This window comes from Coregonus clupeaformis, chromosome 12, assembly GCF_020615455.1.
Source record: "Coregonus clupeaformis isolate EN_2021a chromosome 12, ASM2061545v1, whole genome shotgun sequence".
Lineage (NCBI taxonomy): Eukaryota > Metazoa > Chordata > Actinopteri > Salmoniformes > Salmonidae > Coregonus > Coregonus clupeaformis.
The window spans coordinates 2,274,309-2,300,743 of record NC_059203.1 but is presented as its reverse complement, the minus strand read 5'-3'; the positions used below and the strand labels follow the sequence as shown (position 1 = coordinate 2,300,743).

Below are 26,435 nucleotides of genomic sequence, written 5' to 3'. Positions count from 1 at the left end.
CCATGACAGTGATGTCTGCCTCCTGACAGTGCTGAGCTGCATCCATGACGGTGATGTCTGCCTCCTGACAGTGCTGTAGCTGCATCCATGACAGTGATGTCTGCCTCCTGACAGTGCTGTAGCTACATCCATGACAGTGATGTCTGCCTCCTGACAGTGCTGTAGCTACATCCATGACAGTGATGTCTGCATCCTGACAGTGCTGAGCTGCATCCATGACAGTGATGTCTGCCTTCTGACAGTGCTGAGCTGCATCCATGACGGTGATGTCTGCCTCATGACAGTGCTGAGCTGCATCCATGACAGTGATGTCTGCCTCCTGACAGTGCTGTAGCTACATCCATGACAGTGATGTCTGCATCCTGACAGTACTGTAGCTGCATCCATGACGGTGATGTCTGCCTCCTGACAGTGCTGTAGCTACATCCATGACAGTGATGTCTGCCTCCTGACAGTGCTGTAGCTACATCCATGACAGTGATGTCTGCCTCCTGACAGTGCTGAGCTGCATCCATGACAGTGATGTCTGCCTCCGGTGATGGATTGTCCAGTTTCTTATATGCAAGTCCATCCACACAAGCTATTCTGACTATATTTGTCAAAGCCTGCTACTGTATTTATTGTTACATGTGTCTCTCTGAGAGCACAACAACAAAATTCAGTATCTCTGCTTTGGCAAAAAAGCTAGTTGTATAATTAAGAACAGAATCTTGCAGGATTCAACAGTTGGAGTTGTAAGAGTTGTTGCCCTGTCCCTTTGTCTGTGATTGTCATTTTCATGTGAGGTTTAATTTCAAATCATGACGTCCTCCCATATTCTCCCCTTGGTTTCATTTGACTAAAAATAATGTGTGATGAATGCTCACTGGCAGCAGCTAGCAATTCATTTGTTCACTTTAAAGAGACATGGTTGAAGTGTATGGGCTTGAAATGTGTGATTCCCTTAAATACAAATATTATTATTTTAGAGTTGATGATCTGAGGTATCTATATTTGGCAAAATGGGAATGTTTACTTTTAATAATGTTTATTTAGCCTGTATTACCCATCTATGCATTAACAAGTAAACGCTTCTGAACTGCTCATTGATCATTTATTGATGGTAGTAACCATATGACCAATTGTCTACCTGAGCAGAGCCAAATGTATTTATTAAGTAGAACCTATTTTATTTTTCCACAGGGGCTCTACTGGATTATCTTGTTTGACTCCTCTGCCTGTGTGGAATTCCAGACCATAGAAATAACCTTTTACTGCAGTGGGCTAAATCAGGGTCACACAGAGTGTTTTTTGGTAGTCTTAAACAAATCAACTTTAGAAACCAAAGTATACACCTCACAAACATGGTTAGGGGCTTAAAAAAAACAACGCAGCTGTACCATGTCAGATATAGAGTTGAAATGTATTCAATTTTGAGTTTCCATCCCAATATTACACGAAACAGACCAAACTCTTTGGTCGTTTTAAAACCTGCTGTATTTAAAATGTTGTGTACTATAGCTTGGAAAATAAATACATGTGACTCTGGATGACAACATAATGATGTTTGTTTCCAACAGTAGGGCTGTTTTCCTAAATAAGTTAAATCTGCTTTGTGTATATGTTTCCTTGACACAGTATTAACTAAATACTGGTATCATCCCGGCACTAGAATGATCTCATATGTCATATCTCTACGTTCCAGACAACCCAGTGCTCGGGCCTCAACCACCACAAGCAGATAGAGTTATGAAGGTCTATGGATGACATAGACTACCCTTGTATAATATTGTATCTCTACGTTCCAGACAACACCGCAGGGATCCGGACCCAGCGCACAGGCTTCAACCGCCACGAGCAGAACGTCTACCTGCTGCCTATCCTGGTGGTGGATACCGGGCCTCCCGCCCTGAGCTCGACGGGCACCCTGACCATCCACGTGTGTGGCTGCGACCCGGACGGCACCATCCAGTCCTGCAATGCCACCGCCTACGTCATTAGCGCCTCACTCAGTCCCGGGGCCCTCATAGCTCTACTGGTCTGCATGCTCATACTCATAGGTAAGCATGGACCAAACCCCTTCTGGTTTCAAACAGTATTTGTTTGGCTTAAAATACTTTAGCTGTGCTTGATTGAGGTTGGCTAGCATAAAATAGCCAACATAATAGTTATAAAAGTGCAAAAGTGCACTTTAGGCTTTCAAACGCTCTAGGTTTATGAAAGAAACAACAACTATTTGAAACCAGGTCTGAAAACATCTGTTTTAGCTCCCAAAGAAGTGAGCATTTATGTAAAGAAACTACACACAAAACAAACAACATTATGACCTGTTGATCTGCTTGTACAGTTTTGGGGCAAATTAATTCCACACTTGTTGAGATTTCTTTCTATTTGATCAAATTAATGAGATGGCCCTTCTGTTGGAATAAGTCAACTGTAAAGACACAAGCTGGGGTTAGGATCAAATTGAAGGATGCAGATTGTTTGTTAAACATGGGATTAAGTATGTTTACAACTGGCATTAATAAAGGAAAGACATCTGCTCTGGATAACCTGATGGAGGTCTATAGGGACACAGAAAATGCTTTTGTTTTAAAGTATACAGTATATGGGTAGTTCAGACCCCTTGACTTTTTTCACATTTTGTTAGGTTACAGCCTTATTCTAAAATGGATGAAATCGATTTTTTCCTTATCAATCTACACACAATACCCCATAATGACAATGCAAAAACAGATTTTTAGAAATGTTTGACAACTGAAATGTCACATTTACATAAGTATTCAGACCCATTACTCAGTACTTTGTTGAAGCGCCTATGGCAGCGATTACAGCCTTGAGTCTTCTTGGGTATGACGCAACAAGCTTGGCACACCTGTATTTGAGGAGTTTCTCCCATTCTTCTCTGCAGATCCTCTTAAGCTCTTTCAGGTTGGATGGGGTGCATCCTACCTATTTTCAGGTCTCTCCAGAGATGTTCGATCAGGTTCAAGTCCGGGCTCTGGCTTGGCCACTCAAGGACATTCAGAGACTCGTCCAGAAGCCACTCCTACGTTGTCTTGGCTGTGTGCTTAGGGTCATTCTCCTGTTGGAAGGTGAACCTTCGCCCCAGTCTGAGGTCCTGAGCGCTCTGCAGCAGGTTTTCATCAAGGATCTCTCTGTACTTTGCTCCGTTCATCTTTCCCTCGATCCTGACTAGTCTCTCAGTCCCTGCGGCTGAAAAACATCCCCACAGCATGATGCTACCACCACCATGCTTCACCGTAGGGATGGTGCCATGTTTCCTCCAGACGTGACGCTTGGCATTCAGGCCAAAGAGTTCAATCTTGGGTTAATCTTGGCCAGGTGTAGGAAGAGTCGTGGTGGTTCCAAACTTCTTCCATTTAAGAATGATGGAGGCCACTGTGTTCTTGGAAACCTTCAATGCTGCAGAAATGTTTTGGTACCCTTCCCGAGATCTGTGCCTCGACACAATCCTGTCTCGGAGATCTACGGACAATTCCCTCAACTTCATGGCTTGGTTTTTGCTCTGACATGTACTGTTAACTGTGGGACCTTAGATATATATATATATATATGTGTGCCTTTCCAAATCATGTCCAATCAATTGCTATCCGACCAAACAATCTACCCTTATAGCTGCATCCCTCATTCATGAATTGCATGTACCTATGATTTGTTTTACATTTATTGTCACCATTTCTTTATCCTTCCTTCAACATTTCCTTATGCTTGTCTAAGGATAGACAGTTCATGATGCTATCCCACCAAACAGCACTTATCAAAATGCGCAGCACTTATCTGAACGATAAACCAAGTAGTACTAAAACTGAGTGTATCACGCCACCCCCACTATCGCTGTTAGGCTTTAATGGACCATCCACCTTTTAGAATTACTTTTTTTCACATTTCATGTAGAACAGGATGGAAAAATATGGACAAATTAGATAAAAAGGTGATACATTTTTTATATTTTCCATCTTTTTCCTTCAGACGGGTAACTGGTGATGTTGCAGTCTGAAAACTCAACCTCCCTTCATGAGAAAAAGTTTTGTCCAAGTGGAGAGTGTATACAATAGAATGATATCAAACCACTCTGCTCCCCGGAATATGGAGGTAGGGGGAGCTGAGTGGAGAGAGTGGGAGGCCTGGAAGGGGGGGGCATCAGCCCTAACGTCCCCCTGGAACAACGCTCTTTAAATAGACAAGGCTTTCCAGACATTCTCAGATACTAGCACTCACATACACGACTCTCAGCAGGAGTGCTAGGCGAGAGAGGATTTTGGATTGTCATCTTTAAAAAATGTATGAGTCGCTTGCCTCGTCAATATTGCCAAAACTTTCCTCTTTCGGCTGCGGTTCAAACGTAAATGCAGTGTACATCGCCATCAGTTAATTTTCAGTTACCTCTGCTTACTTCACTAACATGTTTCACATCTTGTTTGTTTTGAATGATTGATGAACAGGCTACGTGCCTAAATGACACTCTACTCCCCATATAGTGCACTACTTTTGACCAGGGCACTGGGATTGGGGTGCCATTTGGGACGTACCTTAGGTCACCCAGGGTCTCTGAATCAGGGAGGGGGTATTGTTTTTAGGGTGGTTTTAATGAGTACGGTTAAAGTTATGCTTCCGTTAACTTAAGTGTAGTGAGCTTCAAAAGCGACTTATATTTTATTCATTGTGGTTTTTAAAAGCCTTTTGGCCCTCAACCAACATGTTATGGTTATTTACAAATCGGAAGGAGACAAGCTTCACTATAAAAAGCAGTGGTTAAAAAGTACTGTGGTTCTGGTGGTGCTATAGCTATAGAGTATGGTGTTCGAAGTATTCCATTTAGATTGTGCTGTATTAAAACATGAAAGTATTCAAACCCCTTGACTTTTGTTTTGTTACTGTTAAAAATGAAAATCTGAAATCTGAAATGTCTTGAGTCAATAAGTATTCAACCCATTTGTTATGGCAAGACTAAATAAGTTCAGGAGTAAACATTTGCTTAACAAGTCACATAATAAGTTGCATGGACTCACTCTTCGTGCAATAATAGTGTTTAACATGATTTTTGAACAACTACCTCACCTCTGTACCACACACATACAATTATCTGTAAGGTCCCTCAGTCGAGCAGTGAATTTCGAACACAGATTCAACCACAAAGACCAGGGAGGTTTTCCAATGCCTCGCAAAGAAGGGCACCTATCGGTAGATGGGTAAAAAAACACAAAAAAAAACAGACATTGAATATCCCTTTGAGCATGGTGAAGTTATTAATTACACTTTGGATGGTGTATCAATACACCCAGTCACTACAAAGATAAAGGCGTCCTTCCTAACTCAGTTGCCGGAGAGCAAGGAAACCGCTCAGGGATTTCACCATGAGACCAATGGTGACTTTAAAATAAAGTTTAATGGCTGTGATAGGAGAAAACCGAAGATGGATCAACAACATTGTAGTTACTCCACAATACTAACCTAATTGACAGAGTGAAAAGTGGGAACCCTGTACAGTATACAAATAATCAAAAACATGCAATAACCTGCTTGTAATAAGGCACTAAAGTAAAACTGAAAAAAAGGTGGCAAAGAATGTAATGTTATGTCCTGAATACAGAGAGTTATGTTTGGTGCAAATCCAACACAACACATTACATTTACATTTTAGTCATTTAGCAGACACTCTTATCCAGAGCCATTTACAGTTAGTGAGTGCATACATTTTCATACTGGCCCCCCGTGGGAAACGAACCCACAACCCTGGCGTTGCAAGCGACATACTCTACCATCACTGAGTACCACTCTTAATAGTTTCATGTTGGTGGCTGCATCATGTTATGGGTGTGCTTGTCATCGGCAAGGACTAAGGAGTTTTTTGGGGGATAAAAATAAACAGAATAGAGCTAAGCAAAAATCCTAGAGGAAAACCTGGTTGCCTGCTTTCCAACAGACACTGGGAGACAAATTCACCTTTCAGCAGGACAATAGCCTAAAACACCAGGCCAAATATGCACTGGAGATGCTTACCGAGATTGAATGTTCCTGAGTGGCCGAGTTACAGTTGTGACTTAAATCAGCTTGAAAGTCTATGGCAAGACTTGAAAATGTCTGTCTAGCAATGATCAACAACCAACTTGACAGAGTTTGAAGAAGAATGTACAAATGTTGTAAAATCCTGGTGTGCAAAGCTCTTAGACTTACCCAGAAAGACTCAAAGCTGTAATCGCTGCCAAAGGTGATTCTAACATGTATGGACTCAGGGTTGTGAATACTTATATAAACAAGATTTCTGTATTTCATTTTCAATAAATTTGCAACATTTTCAAAAAACATGTTTTCCCTTTGTCATTATGAGGTATTGTGTGTAGATGGGTGAGAAACAATTCCATTGAATCCATTTTGAATTCAGGCTGTAACACTACAAAATGTGGATAAGTCAAGGGGTATGAATACTTTCTGAAGGCACTGTATCTCAAAAGGTTGGGGTAATTTTAAATGTTATTATATTTCAATGAGGAAAACTTGGAGTTGGAATTTTAATTTACTTCCTGAATTCATTTAATTGAAATGGAACTGGACGGTAAATTACTTAGCCCAACCCTGCTACGGTATCTCAGTAACTCTTCTGTCTTCCAAAACTAGTTTCCCATTGTTTAGAAGAAGATGAGATATGAAATGTGATGTGGTGTATGTTTGGTCAAGCAAGTGGCAAGTAGACTAAGTTGAAGTTTACAGACTATTGATATCTGTCATCATTAAACTCCCATTGGCTGTTCGGAATGTATTTTTGCCAATACCTAGGCTGATTTGCACCCATTTGAAACTACCACAGTTCGAGTGATGTCAGATGCACACAAATTAATATCGACTGATTGATAGAAAGTGGAAACAACACCTCTATAAGTGGCTAGAGCTCTAAGCAGCTTCTAAGCAGATTTAAAGCCCACTGAGGTATTGCCAATCATAGTGGAGGTCCCGGGCTGCTGGGACGCATACGGAAAAGTAATGTATGGTCTTATATATCAAAGTGACATATATTTTTAAAACCCATATATAAACTTGACATACATAAAAAAATATATTATCATATATTTCAATATCTGTAAGCATATATGGGCATAAACGTTTCCACCATATATGGGCATATACTGTATGTTTCCTCCATAAATGGGCATATATGATTCCACCATATACAGTGAGTGTCAAGGGCGTCAGTGAAATGCGGTAGGCGAAGTCAAACGCAGGACACAGAGCTGATCAGAAAACGTACTTTACTCGAAGGTACTCTGAGATACAACAACCTCCACACAGGGAGGGAAACAACCCGCACACTAACGACTGCCGAAAACATAAAACAATCACACACAACACACAGTGTAAGACAGAGGGTTAAATAGGGAAGACAATACTACATAATGAGAAACAGGTGTAACCAATAAAGACAGAACAAGTCGAACATAGAAACATGGATTGGTAGCAGCTAGTACTCCGGTGACGACAAACGCTGAAGCCTGCCCGAGCAAGGAGGAGGGGCAGCCTCGGCTGAATCCGTGACAGTGAGGGAAAAAATGTTATAAATTGACTTGCATTTTAATGAGCGAAATAATTATTTGACTCCCTCTCAATCAGAAAGATTTCTGGCTCCCAGGTGTCTTTTATACAGGTAACGAGCTAAGATTAGGAGCACACTCCTAATCTCAGCTTGTTACCTGTATAAAATACACTTTTCCACAGAAGCAATCAATCAATCAGATTCCAAACTCTCCACCGTGGCCAAGACCAAAGAGCTCTCCGAGGATGTCAGGGACAAGATTGTAGACCTACACAAGGCTGGAATGGGCTACAAGACCATCGCCAAGCAGCTTGGTGAGAAGGTGACAACAGTTGGTGCGATTATTCGCAAATTGATTATTCGCAAATGGAAGAAACACAAAATAACTGTCAATCTCCCTCGGCCTGGGGCTCCATGCAAGATCTCACCTCGTGGAGTTGCAATGATCATGAGAACGGTGAGGAATCAGCCCCGAACTACACGGGAGGATCTTTTGAATGATCTCAAGGCAGCTGGGACCATAGTCACCAAGAAAACAATTGATAACACTCTACGCCGTGAAGGACTGAAATCCTGCAGCGCCCGCAAGGTCCCCCTGCTCAAGAAAGCACATATACAGGCCCGTCTGAAGTGTGCCAATGAACATCTGAATGATTCAGAGGAGAACTGGGTGAAAGTGTTGTGGTCAGATGAGACCAAAATCAAGCTCATTGGCATCAACTCAACTCGCCGTGTTTGGAGGAGGAGGAATAATGCCTATGACCCCAAGAACACCATCCCCACCGTCAAACATGGAGGTGGAAACATTATGCTTTGGGGGTGTTTTCCTACTAAGGGGACAGGACAACTTCACCGCATCAAAGGGACGATGGACGGCGCCATGTACCGTCAAATCTTGGGTGAGAACCTCCTTCCCTCAGCCAGGGCATTGAAAATGGGTTGTGGATGGGTATTCCAGCATGACAATGACCCAAAACACACGGCCAAGGCAACAAAGGAGTGGCTCAAGAAGAAGCACATTAAGGTCCTGGAGCGGCCTAGCCAGTCTCCAGACCTTAATCCCATAGAAAATCTGTGGAGGGAGCTGAAGGTTCGAGTTGCCAAACGTCAGCCTCGAAACCTTAATGACTTGTAGAAGATCTGCAAAGAGGAGTGGGACAAAATCCCTCCTGAGATGTGTGCAAAACCTGGTGGCCAACTACAAGAAACGTAGTAATATACCTACCTTTAACATTATAGACTGATAATTTATTTGTCAGTGGGAAAACGTACAATATAAGCAGGGGATCAAATACTTTTTTCCCTCACTGTATGTCCATATAAAATAGAAGTAATATACATATATTGCCATATATTTCTTTGCCGTATGGGGAGAGAGCGGAAGGAGAATGGACAGCGCTGTGTTAACAGCCACCTTGTGGGTTAATGGGCGAGATGGACTGGAGCAAAACACACACGCACACACACAGAATACACAAACAGAGCGTAAACACACACACACACAGAGAATAGAACCACATACAGAGCCTAGACACACACACACACACAGAACACACACACAGAGTTTAGACACACACACACACAGAACACACACACAGAGCGTAAACACACACACACAGAATACACACACAGAGCGTAAACACACACACACACGGAACACACACGAACACAAACTCACCATTTGTTCTGTACGTGTTTATGAGTGTGGTTGGGTTGGAGAACCCAGCTCTCCTGAGGCGCCCGAGCAACCTATTAGATCATATTGTGACATGGATGGGCGAAATGAAAACAAATTTCTGCCTAATTAGCAACAAATAAACAATCCCTCCATCAGTTAATTTAGTGGGTGACGTGATGAATCCATTTTGGCGAGGCATCTGCGCACATCCGTTCCAATTAAGCCCCATCTGCCAAGATGAACTCCTGGCCTCATGCGGCTAGGCACAGCCCAAGGGTAAATTAGCCGTCTTGTCAGGTCCGCTTATCAGAACATCTGTACACAGAGGAGCAGCCACATGTTGGTGGGGTAGGTACTACATGTACATACTGCAGGGTTAGGCCACTGTCTGCAGGACATATATCACAGGCTCCGGTGCATTATGCCATGCATAACATGCAAAATGTGACTTTGCATATGATGCGCTATGTTACCGTCGCTGTAACGCGGCGAATAACCGTAATATATTGACCGTTCAAATTAATATCTCTAAGAGAAAAAACACTGCCCCTCCCAACTCGCATGTAGTTTATCTCACTCACACAGTTGACCAACCACACCACTGATTGGTATGTAGAGGAGTCATATAATCAAAGATCTCCACCTCCCATTACCCTCTTCATCATTGGGAATTGAGAGTAATAATCGAGTGCATGTTTGGCATGCACAGCAGCATGCATCAAGAGGTTAGTATGACCCGTGTCTATTGGCTGGACCCGGCTATTAACTGTCTCCAATGATGGTGAATGCGGAGGAAAAACTCCCACAATGGTCAAAGACATCCATCTCCCTATGGCACCATGGAGACAATGTAGGTTAAGAGAAGTGGCTAGATGAAGAGTTATTGTACAAGAGGCTCTAGACGATCAACAGTCCTCGTCTTCCTTTCTTCAAACGCAGCTAGCCAGACGGGAATGCAGGCCATTTTCTCTTCGACTACCAGTGTTATTTTTCAAGTCATTTACAGCAAGTAAAGACAATTACGATGACTCGCGCTAAGTTGTTCATACCGATGAATATGCTTGTCACTGTTGCGTTTTGCGCTTTTCCCCTGAGAGGAAAAAAAAGGTGAAACAATCAAAGTTTCAGTGTCATGTTCCGACTTTCAAGGTCACGGTTAAGGGTAGTACTGTATATATAAGGTCCTGTGCTATGCATCAAGCTGCGAATCCAGTAGAAGTCTGTCAAATCCTTCAAGATATAAAGGTTAACTGACATACCCAATTAAAAAAAGTAGTGTACTGTCATTCATTTTCTTTGAGTTAATTGTCAGGCCATATCGCTCACATTCACAATGTCTGAGTTTAGTAGTGTGAGGTGTTAAAGGCCCAGTGCAGTCAAAATTCAGTTTTTCCTGTGTTTTGGATCATATACTATACAACATCTGATGAAAGTAACACTACAAAAGTGTGATTTAAAAAAAGAAAAGGTGTTATTTCCTGATAGTTGCTGGTTGAAAATACAATCTACACAGGACCTTCTAATCAGCAGGTTTTGCATGGGTGGAGTTTTGGCTTGTGACATCCAAACCTCTGCCAATAACAGTTTTCAAATTACTTATCCCTCCACCGCTTTGGTGCTCTTCCCCTCTCCACTCAGACCACTCCCAGAGAGTCCTAGCTAATATTTTTGCTTGAGAAATAGTTTTTATTTTTCTTACAAAAAAACTATTTTTGTTTCTTTTTAAGAATTTTTATGAAAAACTATTACAGTAAGGTACTAAATTGTTACCCAGAAATTATTTTATATTGAGTTTAAAACGTCTGCATTGGGTCTTTAAGTATCTTGTGCAGACCAGATAGCCAAGTTACCATTATAATAGTATATCCATTGTTAAGAGCCCAATCCTTAGTTAAAAAAATTGGCCTGACTATATATTTTGGGATATAATAATAATAATATAATATGGGATATGATGGGGTTAGACAGTTAAACAAAGCTTGTTAGGCATTTATAGATAGGTGATATTCTTCATATAAGATTCACATGTCATATACAGTATGTCTGGGCAAGCGTTCATTGTTAAAGACAATTGGCTTGGTAGTGTGGATTCTCAATGAAGAACACTATCACAACTATGAGTGTTTCTTTTCTCTTGCCTGGTAATGTTCTCTTGAACAGTTATATTGCCTTGAAACACCCACTACCGTGACCTCAAATGTTTCTTTTCCATTTATTTTTTATTCAGTTTCTTCTCAAGCTCCTCATCCGTGGATAAGCGTGGTTAGTGTTCCCATCTTCATTCAGTCTCTTTGCCATCTATTCAGCATACAATCTCCACCATGGGTGGTTTGGGTTTCCCGGGGAAGAAACGATCTCAATCGACATTGAAATGACCAAAACCAAATCGAAACTGTGTATAAATTATAATAGACCTGCATTTATGGTCTCTTCACTGTCCAGCTTGCTAACAGTCATCGAAACGAAAGCTAGCGAGTCAGGGAGCATTGAGATTCCAAAAGTGATGGATAGAGGACTATTTTTAGCTAATTTTGACTGAGCGGAAATAACATCAATCATGTTTTACACCCCTGGGTTAACACGTTGTACAAGGTATGCTAGAGCAAGGCCATGGTAAGTCAACCACACACATACAGCGGTAAAGTATTCATACAACTTCACTTATTCCCACCAAAAATAATTGTGTTACAGCCTGACTTCAAAATGGATTAAATATTGATATTTTCTAACCCGTCTACACACAATACCCCATAATGACAAAGTGAAAACATGTTTTTAGAAATGTTAGCATATTTCTTGAAAATGAAATACACAAATATCTAATTTACATAAGTATTCACACCCCTAAGTCAATACATGTTAGAATCACCTTTTGTAAGTCTGAGTAAGTCTCTATGAGCTTTGCACACCTGGATTGTAAAATAATTCTTCAAGCTCTGTCAAGTTGTTGTTGATCATTGCTAGACAGCCATTTCCAAGTCTTGTCATAGATTTTCAAGCAGATTACGTTAAAACTTTAACTAGGCCACTCAGGAACATTCAATGTCGTCTTGGTAAACAACTCCAGTGTATATTTGGCCTTGTTTTACGTTATTGTCCTGCTAAAAGGTGAATTTGTCTCCCAGTGTCTGTTGGAAAGCAGATTGAACAAGGTTTTCTTCTAGGATTTTGACTGTGCTTAGCTCTATTCCATTTATTTTTATCTGAAAGAATGCCCTAGTCCTTGTCGATGACAAGCATTCCCATAACATGATGCAGCCACCACCATGCTTTAAAATATGAAGAGTGGTACTCAGTGATGTATTGTGTTGGATTTGCCCCAAACATAACGCTATGTATTCAGAACATAAAGTTCATTTTTACTTTAGTGCCTTGTTGCAAATAGGATGCATCTTTTGGAATATTTTTATTCTGTACTACAATGTTGTTGATCCATCCTCAGTTTTCTCCTATAACAACCATTGAACTCTGTAACTGTTTTAAAGTCACCATTGGCCTCATGGTGAAATCCCTGAGCAGATTCCTACAGTGAGGGAAAAAATATTTGATCCCCTGCTGATTTTGTACGTTTGCCCACTGACAAAGACATGATCAGTCTATAATTTTAATGGTAGGTTTATTTGAACAGTGAGAGATTCAGGCTGTAGAACAACAAAATGTGGACAAAGTCAAGGGGTGTGAATACTTTCTGAAGGCACTGTGTAGTTAGATAAATTAAGTTAATCTTTATTTTTAGAGTTTATCAGTGATAATGAGGTGCTGAATAACACATCTATATTGCACTACATATGTTAATATTTAAATGGCAGTAGGCCTACCATACTGATACTGTAAACAAGAAAATGTATTGTAGAGTCTAAACCAGTGAGTTTGCAGAAGCCAAGGTCAGAATTTTATTGAAATCACTCAGCAGTGAAATGACAACATTGAACAATGAACCATCATAATTTTATATAAAATATCTAATAATGATAGAGAAGGATTTCTATTTTGAATTTGGTCAAGTTAGTGTGGGAGAGGTGGAAAAACTATTGCTATCCATCAATAATGATAAGCCACTAGGTATAGACAACCTTGATGGGAATCTGTTGAGAATGGTAGCAGACTGTATTGCCACCCCTATTTGCTATATTTTTAACCAAAGCCTAAAGGAGTGTGTGTGTCCACAGGCATGGAAGGAAGCTAAAGTATTTCCACTGCCTAAAAATACTAAAGCACCCTTTGCTGGCTGTATCAACGGCCCAATCAGTTCTTAGTAAACTGATGGAGAGGATTTTGCTTGACCAAATACAATGCTCTTTTTCAGAGAATAAGTTAACTACTGACTTTCAGCATGCATATAGAGAAGGGCACTCAACTTGTACTGCACTGACTCAGATGACTGATGATTGGTTAAAATAAATAGATAATAAGATGATAGTTGGAGATGTATTGTTAGATTTCAGTGCATCCTTTGATGTTATTGATCGTAAATGGTTATTGAAAAAACGAACTTGCTATGGCTTTACATCACCTGCCATCACATGGTTGGAGAGTTAGTTATCCAATAGAACCCAGAGAGTATTCTTCAATGGAAGCTTCTCTAACATCAAATATGTTCAGTGCGGTGTCCCTCAGGGCAGTTGCCTTGGGCCGTTACTCTTCTCAATTTTTTTTTTTTTTACAAATGATTTGCCACTGGTCTTACACAAAGCTAAAATGACTATGTATGTGGATGATTCCACACTCTACACGTCAGCATCCAAAGCCAGTGATTTCACAGAAATTCTAAATAAGGAGCTACAGTCAGTATCAGAATGGGTGATTTAATAATAAACTGGTCTTAAATACGTCTAAAACTAAAAGCATTATATTTTATTCAAAACATTCTCTAAGACATAAACCTCAACTGGAGTTGTACATAAAGGGTTTTACATAAAAGGTGTGACCATTGAGCAAGTTGCTGAAGCTAAACTCCTAGGTATAACATTGGATGGTCAATTATCTTGGTCAACTCATATTAACAAAGTTTTGGTGAAGATGGGGAGGGGTATGTCTGTTATAAAATATGTTATGCATTTTTGACACATAAATCATCTGTACTAGTTCGTCAGGCTCTGGTCTTGTCCCATCTTTATTACTGTCCGGTAATATTGTCAAGTGTAGCGAAGAAAGACCTAGCAAAGCTGCGGCTGGCTCAAAACGGATCAGCACACCATGCCCTTAACTGCACTTACAGAAGTAGCATCAACAACATGTATGCCAGTCCTTCCTGGTTGAGGGTTGACGAGAGATTAACTGCTTCTCTTCTAGTTTTTATGAGAAATATTACTGTGATGAAAATTCCAGATTGTCTGCATAATCAAATAACATTCAGCTCAGACACCCATACATATCCAACAAGACATGCCACCAGGGGTCTCTTCACAGTCCCCAAGTCCAAAAAACGAATTCACGGCAACTCACAGTTTTATACAGAGCCGTGATCGCATGGAACTCCCTTCCCTTAAAATTAACAGCTGTACATAAAGACTAATGTGAAGGCCAAATTACAGAGGAGGAACTTATTGATGCAATTCAAGCCTTTAAGTCTGGGAAAACTCCAGGACTGGATGGCATACTAGTTGAGGTACACTCCCGTTCAAAGGTTTGGGGTCACTTAGAAATGTCCTTGTTTTCGAAAGAAAAGCAATTATTTTGTCCATTAAAATAACATCAAATTGATCAGAAATACAGTGTAGACATTGTTAATGTTGTAAATGGCTATTGTAGCTGGAAACGGCTGATTTTTTATTGAATATCTACATAGGCGTACAGAGGCCCATTATCAGCAAGCATCAGTCCTGTGTTCCAATGGCACGTTGTGTTTGCTAATCCAAGTTTATCATTTTAAAAGGCTAATTGATCATTAGAAAACCCTTTTGCAATCAGCCGTTTCCAGCTACAATAGCCATTTACAACATTAACAATGTCTACACTGTATTTCTGATCAAGTTGATGTTATTTTAATGGACAAAAAATTGCTTTTCTTTCGAAAACAAGGACATTTCTAAGTTACCCCAAACTTTTGAACGGTAGTGTATATCAAACCTTTTTTGATGTATTCAGAGGAACGTTATTAGCATGTTTGAACCACTCCTATAACAATGGTAGATTATCAGATACTCAACAAGAAGGTCTGATTTCATTATTACTAAAACAGGACACAGGTGGTAAATATAAAGATCCAGTCCATTTAAACAATTTGATGCCCCTTACACTTCAGTGTTGTGATGCAAAAATTCTAGCAAAATGCATAGCGCATAGAATTAAAAAGGTATTGTCGGATATTATTCATCCTAATCAGACACATTTTTTACATGGACGATACATTGGAGATAATATGAGACAAGTGCTGGAAACAATAGAACATTATGTTATGAAAAATCTGGGAAACCAGGCCTGGTATTCATACTGACTTTGAAAAGGCTTTTGATAAAGTACGACTGGCATTTATATGTAAATGCCTGGAATATTTCAATTTTGGAGAATCTCTTATACAATGGGTTAAAGTTATGTATAGTAACCCTAGGTGTAAAATATTAAATAATGGCTACTTCTCAGAAAGTATTACTGTCAAGAGGAGTAATATCTATTTATTATGGCCATCGAAATGTTAGCTGTTAAAATCAGATCCAACAATAATATCAAGGGGCTAGAAATCCAGGGTTTAAAAACAAAGGTGTCATTGTATGCTGATGATTCATGTTTTCTTTGAAATCCACAATTTGGATCCCTCCACAGCCTCATAGAGGATTTAGATACTTTTTTATAACCTCTCTGGATTACAACTAAATTATGATAAGTGTACTATATTACGTTTTTGATCACTAAAAAATACAACTTTTACATTATTGTGTAGTTTACCAATAAAATGGTCTTACGGTGAAGTGGACACACTCGGTATTCATATCCCGAAATAAATAAATGATCTCACTAAAATACATTTTAATAGAAAGGTAGCAAAAATAGATAATATCTTGCTACCTCGGTAAGGAAAATACCTGCCTATTTGTGGGAAAATCACCCTGATTAACTCTGTAGTCATATTCCAGCTTACCTATTTGCTTATGACCCTGCCTAAACCTAACGACTTGTTTTTGAAATTATATGAGCAAAAAATATTATATTTTCTTTGGAACTGCAAGCCAGACAAAATTAAACGGGCCTATTTATATCATGAATATGAATTTGGAGGGCAGACATTATTAAATGTTAAAGCATTAGACCTCTCACTAAAGGCTTCAGTCATACAAAAGCTATACTTAAATCCAAAATGGTTCTCTAGCAGATTAGTAAGAATGGCTCATCCCATGTTCAAAAATGGCCTTTTTCCCTTTATTCAGATTACAACCTCTCACTTTCGGTTATTTGAAAATGAAATAATGTCCAAAATATTGCTATTTACAAACAAGCCATAGAAAGTTGATTGCAATTTCAGTTTAAATCACCAGAAAAGACAGAAGAAATATTACAACAAATATTATGGTTAAACTCAAAAATACTAATTGATAAAAAATAAAATAATGTTTAGAAAAAAAATTACAAACTGTATAATCTTTTTAAATGATATCATAAATAGGACTGGTGGAGTTATGTCACACATGCAGCTAACAAAAAATAGATGGAAATGTCTGCTCTATCCAAAATTAAAACCAACTAATTGCAGAATTACTGCAAAATGGAAGAGGCAAGTGGAAGGGGGAAAAAGTAAGGACATTGTCTGTCGGCCCTGCATTAAAGACCAAAATTTGTTAAATATTTTTTTTTAAACTAACAGTTGTATTTAAGGACCAAAAAATTGACAGCTGTGCCGTACAGATTGCTAAATAGTTTGGAATATTTTTTCGATGTACTGATTCCATGGCACATAATTTATGACCTGATACACAAAACGACGCCGGATTCAAAACTTTGAGTTTTTCAATTTAAATTATTATACAAAATTCTTATATATATACAGTACCGGTCAAAAGTTTGGACACACCTACTCATTCAAGGGTTTTTCTTTATTTTTACTATTTTCTACATTGTAGAATAATAGTGAAGACATAAAAAATATGAAATAACACATATGGAATCATGTACTAACCAAAAAAGTGTTGAACAAATCAAGATATATTTTATAACCACCCTTTGCCTTGATGACAGCTTTGCACACTCTTGGCATTCTCTCAACCAGCTTCATGAGGTATTCACCTGGAATGCATTTCAATTAACAGGTGTGCCTTCTTAAAAGTTAATTTGTGGAATTTATTTCCTTCTTAATGTGTTTGAGCCAATCAGTTGTGTTGTGACAAGGTAGGGGGGTATACAGAAGATAGCCCTATTATGTAAAATACCAAGTCCATATTAAGACATGAAGGTCAGTCAATATGGAAACGTTCAAGAACTTTGAAAGTTTCTTTAAGTGCAGTTGCAAAAAACATCAAGTGCTATGATGAAACTGACTCTCATGAGGACCGCCACAGGAATGGAAGACCCAGAGTTACCTCTGCTGCAGAGGATAAGTTCATTAGCGTTACCAGCCTCAGAAATTGCAGCCCAAATAAATGCCTCAGAGAGTTCAAGTCACAGACACATCTCAGCATTAACTGTTCAGAGGGGACTGTGTGAATTAGACCTTCATTGTCGAATTGCTGCAAAAAAAACACTACTAAAGGACACCAATAAGAAGAAGAGACCTGCTTCGTCCAAGAAACATGAGCAATGGACATTAGACCGATGGAAATCTTTCCTTTGGTCTGTAGTCCAAATTTGAGATTTTTGGTTCCAACCACCGTGTCTTTGTGAGATGCGGTGTGGGTGAACGGATGATCTCCACATATGTAGTTCCCACCGTAAAGCATGGAGGAGGAGGTGTTATGGTGTGGGGGTGCTTTGCTGGTGACACTGTCTGTGATTTATTTAGAGTTGCCTCTTCACTTTTGACGTTGAGACTGGTGTTTTGCGGGTACTATTTAATGAAGCTGCCAGTTGAGGACCTGTGAGGCGTCTGTTTCTCAAACTAGACACTCTAATGTATTTGTCCTCTTGCTCAGTTGTGCACCGGGGCCTCCCACTCCTCTTTCTATTCTGGTTAGAGCCAGTTCGCGCTGTTCTGTGAAGGGAGTAGTAAACAGCGTTGTACGAGATCTTCAGTTTCATGGCATGGAATAGCCTCCGTTTCTCAGAACAAGAATAGACCGACGAGTTTCAGAAGAAAATTATTTGTTTCTGGCCATTTTGAGCCTGTAATCCAACCCACAATTGCTGATGCTCCAGATACTCAACTAGTCTCAAGAAGGCCAGTTTTATTGCTTCTTTAATCAGCACAACAGTTTTCAGCTGTGCTAACATAATTGCAAAAGGGTTTTCTAATGATCAATTAGCCTTTTAAAATGATAGGAGCATCAGCTAACCTGGATTAGCAAACACAACGTGCTATTGGAACACAGGACTGATGGTTGCTGATTATGGGGCCTCTGTACGCCTATGTAGATATTCCATAAAAAATCTGCCGTTTCCAGCTACAATAGCCATTTACAACATTAACAATGTCTACACTGTATTTCTGATCAATTTGATGTTATTTTAATGGACCAAAAATTAATTTTCTTTCGAAAACAAGGACATTTCTAAGTGACCCCAAACTTTTGAACGGTAGTGTATGTGAGGGATTGGAAATGATGCAGACAATTAGATTGATAGAAACCGCAATTGTATCAGCATTATTAAAGCTGATCTACCCCCTAAAAAAAATCCCTTCCATCCAATTACTTAAGCAAACAGCAAATTACCTTTAAAAAACTGATTAAACAACAACTCATGAAATGGCTGTGAGGGGAAACACACACAAACACACGCACACACAGACACACTCTAACACACACATCATTTTTTAGTTGTATTGTTTGTATATCGTTGTATTTTAAATTTGTGTGACTGTCCTTGTCTATCAGTGTAACTGTGTTTTGTTACTTGTTTTTTGTGGACCCGAGGAAGAGTAGCTGCTACTTCTGCAAAGGCTAATGGCGTTCCTAATAAACAGAAGAAACAGTAATCGCATCAATCCCAATTATAATAGTAATGGTCATAACATTGATATACATAGTAATGGTTATATTACTCCATAATAGTCATGATATACATTAATATTGTCTGAATATTCATATCATCATTATAATTATCTTGTTATCGTTTTAGTTCCACATTTGATAAAGACACTTTGATTAGAGTGTTGTTGTCATAGCGATGACATTTGCTTTGGTGGTAGACATTAATATAGTTAATTAATTAATGAATCAAGCAGAGCCCCTCCAGAATAACGATATGTCTAGATAAGGGGGCTATAGCTAAGTGGAAGTTTTCTAATCAGACATAAAGGAGGTAATTAAAATAAGTAAGCTTGGATTAAAGCCCTCATTGATTTATTGAGGTGGATACAGCTTTTGTTTTTCCTCCGCCTCAGTAGACTATTAAGTGATCCATCTCAATTGTTTTCCTTTTTAATTCAGACTTAATTTTTCAGTCATTAAACCCTCTGTAAGTGGAGGCCAATACTGTAGATCTCTGCTGTGATTTTCTGTCTGGTTCTACCGCAGCACGTTTCACTTGAATAAGTATTGATAGACCGATCAGCCTCTATCAAGAAATTAAAAACATATATTTATTTATTTATTTTATTTAACCTTTATTTAAATAGGCAAGTCAGTTAAGAACAAATTCTTATTTACAATGACGGCAAGCAATTATGGATGTTGTTCGTGCACCCGTGGAGAATCCTCATGCATTGGAAATGTTACCCTTCACTTGGCTGTCTTTTTGGGGTGAAATCAAAGTTAGAAAACCAGAACTGGAAAAGGGCAAACTTTTTCCTAATAATGACAAAAAAGGCTGTTGTAATTTTATTAGCCACTCACCACTTGCATAATCCAATAATTATTCATTAATTGTGTTATTCCCCATTGTGCTTGAGAGAATCTTTACAAAAGGGCAGATGGCCCCCAATGTTTTTGTTCTTTCCTATAATTTATTAGTCTTCGCCCTATTACTTGAAATTACTCTCTACCAGCTACTCTCGAAAAGTTTCTCCCAACTCCAGATAATAATCAAAATCTTTGGCTCTGACTTCCCCACTGTTGATGTGGCTAATCCCTAAACCCCTTAATCCCTAATCCCATGCTCTTTCTCCACCTCTGCAGTCCTGGTGCTGCTAATCCTGACCCTGAAGCGCCACCGCAAGGGCCAGCGTATGTCAGTGGACGAGGAGGACATGCGCGACAACGTCATCAAGTACAACGACGAGGGCGGCGGCGAGCAGGACACGCAGGCCTATGACATGAGTGCCCTGCGCAACCTCTATGACTTCCCTGAGGCCAAGAGTGGTTCGTCTGAGTCAGGCCACGACCTGCATGCGCTGCCCCAGTGGATCCAGGGGCGGGTGAGCGGCGATGGCGGGGCAGCCGACTTCTCCCTCTTCAAGGGCTACATCCGCAAGAAGGTGGAGCAGGCAGATGCCGACCTGTCAGTGCCACCCTACGACTCGTTCCAGACCTACGCCTTTGAGGGCACCAGCTCGCCGGCCCTCTCCCTCAGCTCTATCCACACCCTGTCCACCACATCCGAGCAGGATTTCTCCTACCTCAGCGACTGGGGGCCACGCTTCAGGCAGCTGGCGGGCTACTATGCCCCGGGACATCCTGAGGAAGAGGGCTCCTAGCAGTGTCCTCAGCCCAGACCTTTGCCTTCTCCTCCGTCCCCAGCACTGTATCAAGGGAGCCCAGTGTCAACACTGTCCTAAAAAGCCCTCCTCCATCTCCTCCACAGCGACAGATCTGAAGCCCAGTCGGTGTGTTGGAAATGGATTAGGTCAAAAAATCTTTCTTACTTCGAAACTTCAAGTTTGACGTTTTTCAAAGAAAAACAACGTTTTTAAAGTGTTTGAAACTCCAGGGTGAAAGGTGGGCTGATTAAATGAGGGGAAAAGGGAGGTGTTATCCATTCACTTTTCCCTTTACAATAACGAACAGAGGAGTATGACGTAACAGAATATAAGTGGTGCGCCACAGGTTACAATACCATTACTTTTTAAATTTGTTTCTGGGTATTTTCTGTCTGGAATCAAAGACTGGGTCCATTTTTAGCTGTGTGAGTGGACGCTCTGAGGACATTCTGAGAAATATGAACGTTATGAAACTCAGCAGGGGGTCAAGTATTTTTTCTTCAAGACAAGGCAATCTATCTGAGATATGTATTTATTTAAGAAAATATTTACAGTATGTATTTATTCCTTTGTATTTATTTATTTATTTTGTCCATAATCACCGCACCACTTGTAACAATGGACATCAGTGAAGAATTAAACAGAAATGATGGTGAGAACCTGAGGAGAGAAGAGCTTCTATGGAAGTGCTTAGCATAGATATAACTTTACACACTGCTTTCACAAAGGTGATATTTGGGTCACAGACAACTACAGTCTTGGAAATATTTGTATATATTTTTTAGGAACACATTTGTAAAATAAACAACTGAAGACGGAGCGAGACTAAAAAGAAAAGAGTGAGAGAACAAAGGATGAGCCAATTCAGTGCAAAGATTGGTTTTGGGTTGACATACTTTCACTGTATTGTGAAGATTTCTAAGGGGTTATGAAGGTTGTGGGACATTAAAAGTTTTTGCTTTTCTTTTTCAGCGCCATTTAAAAGGCTATGAGGCACAATCCACATGAGTGATCCAAGACTATATGAAATGACTGTTGGTTTCATAGAGTTGGCTATTAGCGAACTCTTCCTGAGGAGTTCATTTTCATTCCAGTATTTGTATGTGTGAGTGTGTAATATGCAACCATCTTGTTTTATATTCTGTAAGATTTTCTTGCTTTTGTTCTTTTGGGTCTATTTTACAGGTCAGATGGATATGTGAAGGGGTTACAGGTACAGGGATAAAGGATGAGGAGATGGAATTCCTCTACCCAGCATCCAGAACCTATTTAATGTTGACCTTAAACTTGCATATGTATGGGAAATAAAATCAATAAATATTTGATTGTATTTTTTATTTTCAATACTCTGATGGCTATTTCTCCACGCTGCATGAACTGAGATCCCTACGATCTAATGTAATTATAACAACATAATCGTATCTTATTATGTCATTTTTTGTGAGAGTCGCTACAGTATTCCTGAGGGGGAAAAAATGTAGGAGACAGTTTGATATTATAATAACTGATTTAATACAGTGAAACTTTACCCTCATAATTATGGTATGATGACACTTATTTACTGAATATATTTATATTTTTAGGGAAATAGAGTCCTGCCTCCAGGAAGTGAATTGTGTAGATTGGTTCCACTAGAGAGAGAACAGTCAGAATGTGTAAGTCTAATTACTGCTGAGGATGGGTAGAGGCAGACTAAGGGAATTCAGAGTATTTCTTCCTACTGACTCCCTACTGCTAAGCCGTTTCATTTTCATGGTCACTTGAGGAAAGTGAGGCATATGGAGTTCAGTCTCTCATCTTTGTGGTTGTGGTGGTGGCCAAGTCATACCATGTCAGATTTTGCTTCAAAGGACTAAGGGCTCAATTCAATCCATAGCGTGGAAGATCGGTGTTGTAGCGCAGTTGACCTTTAAAGGTAATTTCCGATTGAGCTGACATATGCAGCGTTTACCGCGAATGCTGTCTCTGCGTACGTGGTAACAAAGCCTTTAAATGTAAATCGCTCTACCGATTGCAGATCTTCTGCACTATGGACTGAATTGAGCAGTAGGAGGGCCATTGTGAGTTTAAAGTTCAAATTTCACTTGAGTGTTGAGTCAGCCGTTTTGACTAAGGATGTTGGAAAATGTTGGACAGTGGACATTTAACTGGCAGATTCTTATCCCTAATTATATCCTTAACACTTTCCCTTAACCTACATCACCCCTAACCTTAAAGCAGTGGTATTCAAAGTCGGGGTCGCGACCCCTAGTGTGTTTTTATTGAGTAAATGTTTCTTTTCATTTTGATAAGTGATGAAAATGCAATGAATGAAAGTTTATTTGATGTAAATATCGATATTTACTGATTTTAAGGTTGTCATTAGATTTGGGGTGGGGTTGTGAGAAATTTGTGGGGAAAAAATATGGCTCCTGAAAATGTTTGAATACCATTGCCTTAAAGGGATAGTTCACTTTTCTTTCTAAATTTAAAAAAGCAAACTCTCCCTTTCACCTTAAACCTAACCCTAATCTTAACCCTAAATGTAACCCCTGACTGTCCCTTACCTTAATTTAACCCTAACCTTAACCACTGTCTGTCCCTTACCTTGACTTAACCCCTAACATTAATCTTACATCTGCCTGCTGAATATCTACAGTACTTCCAAAACATTGACAAGTCGGAGACTTCTAATATGTCTATATTTCAAGGTCATAATGAACCTGAACAAGATTAGTAAAAACCATTTCGATAATAACATCTTTGGCCTGACTTTTGGCTAGAAGTATATGCTACTTGAACAAGAAGAGCGAGGGCGAGATAATCCATCCACCTGACAGGTGTGGCATATCAAGAAGCTGATTATACTGCATGATAATTACACAGGTGCACCTTGTGCTGGGGACAATAAAAGGCCACTCTAAAATGTGCAGTTTTGTCACACAACACAATGCACAGATGTCTCAAGTTTTGAGGGAGAGTGCAATTGGCATTCTGACTGCAGGAATGTCCAGCAGAGCTGTTGCCTGACAACTGAACATTCCTTTCTCTACTATAAGCCGCCTCCAAAGTCATTTTAGAGAATTTGGCAGTACATCCAACTGGCCTCACAACCGCAGACCACGTGTAACCACGCCAGCCCAGGACCTCCACATCCGGTTTCTTCACCTGCAGAATTATCTGAGACCAGCCACCCGGACAGCTGATGAAACTGTGGGTTTGCACAACCGAAGAATGGCTGCAAAAGCTGTCAGAAACCGTCTCAGGGAAGCTCATCTGCATGCTCGTCGTCCTCACCAGGGTCTTGACCTGACTGCAGTTCGGCATTGTAACCGACTTCAGTGGGCAAATGCTCACCTTCAATAGCCACTGGCACACTGGAGAATTGTGTTCTTTACAGATTAATCCCGGTTTCAGCTTTACCGGGCAGATGGCAGACGTTGTGTGGGCAGTTATGTGAACTGTAACTTAGTAAAATCTTAGAAATTGTTGCATGTTGCGTTTAATTTTTGTTCAGTGTATTATTAATCATAGCTCCACGATGACAGCACCGGATGACATGATGGCATAGCATACATTCCTCTAGACTGTTGCCTATAACCACCCAGGCCATTAGAGACATAGGGCAAGAGACGGGGGTGTTTTGGGAACTTTAATGAATTCCTCATCAGTGAAATGTCAGCAGGATACTGCTGAATGACTAATTCAATGGAGAAGGTTAAACAGTAAGCACTGCCTAAGGGGGAATATCTGTTTCTCCCAGGACTCCTGGTCACTCCACTCTCCGCCCATAAACAAGCGTCTTTATCGAGACAGTAGCACCCATTTTTCAATAATAGGCTGTACATGCTAACATATTAATGTGTCGTAATAAATCATAAATCCCCCCCCCCCCCCAGTCCAAGGGCAACATGAGGACATTGTTTTTGTTATGCACGTGAATGAAAAGTGATTGACAGTGCTCTGGGGAAATTTCTGTGCTGACATTAAAGAGTCCCCTCTTTTCTCATTGGGATTGATAATGACAATTGATTAGACATGGTGTAAATATGAATGTAGTGTAGAACATATTTATTTTAAAAAATAGGCATCGGAGCACTATTTACTTTTCGAAGCCACATGGAAAAACAAAGCTTTCAAAGAGGGAGGGAAAAACAAACCAACATTTTCTTTACTCACGTTATGAAATGCAAGACTAGGTAAAACCTGATGTCATTTAAACCTGCTAGAAGGAGAGGAAAAAAATTTCAGGCAGTTAAACATTTTCGAAAAATGTATTTTGGCATGTAGTCAGTTTAAATTATCTAAAAACGTATATTTTGAGACTAGAAATACTTGCAGAAATTATGATTGACCGAAGGCCTGATGTTGAATTATGCACAAGCCAGTTAATTTAGATGATTTCGAATTGGGAATAGAATTTGGTACTGTACAACTTAATTTCAAAAAGATTTTGACTTAAATAAATCAAAACATGTAATATTTTAGCACTTAAACTTCAAGATTCCTTGATTTAAAATGATGACACCGTTTTCTATTTTGATACTGTAGTTATTTATTTAAATCATGATTGCCAGTAATTAGATTCGGGTTAAATTCATCAAAGCATGCCTTGTTTTACCACTAAAACCTCCAAATAGTTTGATTTCTTGTTTGAAATGTTTTCAAAGAATAGAACCCTACCAGCTGTATGATATCTGCGATAAATGACTTTTTGAACACCCTGGGACCTACAGTGAGGGAAAAAAGTATTTGATCCCCTGCTGATTTTGTACGTTTGCCCACTGACAAAGAAATGATCAGTCTATAATTTTAATGGTAGGTTTATTTGAACAGTGAGAGACAGAATAACAACAAACAAATCCAGAAAATGTCAAAAATTTTATAAATTGATTTACATTTGAATGAGGGAAATAAGGATTTGGTACTTGGTGGCAAAACCCTTGTTGGCAATCACAGGGGTCAGACGTTTCTTGTAGTTGGCCACCAGGTTTGCACACATCTCAGGAGGGATTTTGTCCCACTCCTGTTTGCAGATCTTCTCCAAGTCATTAAGGTTTCGAGGCTGATGTTTGCCAACTCGAACCTTCAGCTCCCTCCACAGACGTTCTATGGGATTAAGGTCTGGTGACTGGCTAGGCCACTCCAGGACCTTAATGTGCTTCTTCTTGAGCCACTCCTTTGTTGCCTTGGCCGTGTGTTTTGGGTCATTGTCATGCTGGAATACCCATTTACGACCCATTTTCAATGCCCTGGCTGAGGGAAGGAGGTTCTCACCCAAGATTTGATGGTACATGGCCCAATCCATCGTCCCTGTGATGCGGTGTTGTCCTGTCCCCTTAGCAGAAAAACACCCCCAAAGCATAATGTTTCCACCTCCATGTTTGACGGTGGGGATGGTGATCTTGGGGTCATAGGCAGCATTCCTCCTCCTCCAAACACGGCGAGTTGTGTTGATGCCAAAGAGCTCCATTTTGGTCTCATCTGACCACAACACTTTCACCCAGTTCTCCTCTGAATCATTCAGA

At 39.9% G+C, this 26,435-nt stretch overlaps 1 protein-coding gene across 4 annotated transcripts in view; it reads left to right on the top strand.

Moving 5' to 3' along the window:
- Positions 1 to 22,417, top strand: part of LOC121577978 (cadherin-22-like) — a 258,752-nt gene extending 236,335 nt beyond the window's left edge. For 2 of the 4 annotated variants that reach the window (XM_041892000.2, XM_041891999.2), the window contains exons 12-13: positions 1,788 to 2,039; positions 20,408 to 22,417. In XM_041892000.2, the coding sequence (XP_041747934.1) occupies positions 1,788 to 2,039; positions 20,408 to 20,925 (770 nt within the window). In that variant the 3' untranslated portion in view covers positions 20,926 to 22,417. The remainder of the gene's footprint in view (positions 1 to 1,787; positions 2,040 to 20,407) is intronic. The other 2 variants (XM_041892002.2, XM_041892001.2) reach the window with 1 other exon arrangement.
- The last annotated feature ends 4,018 nt before the right edge of the window (positions 22,418 to 26,435 follow it).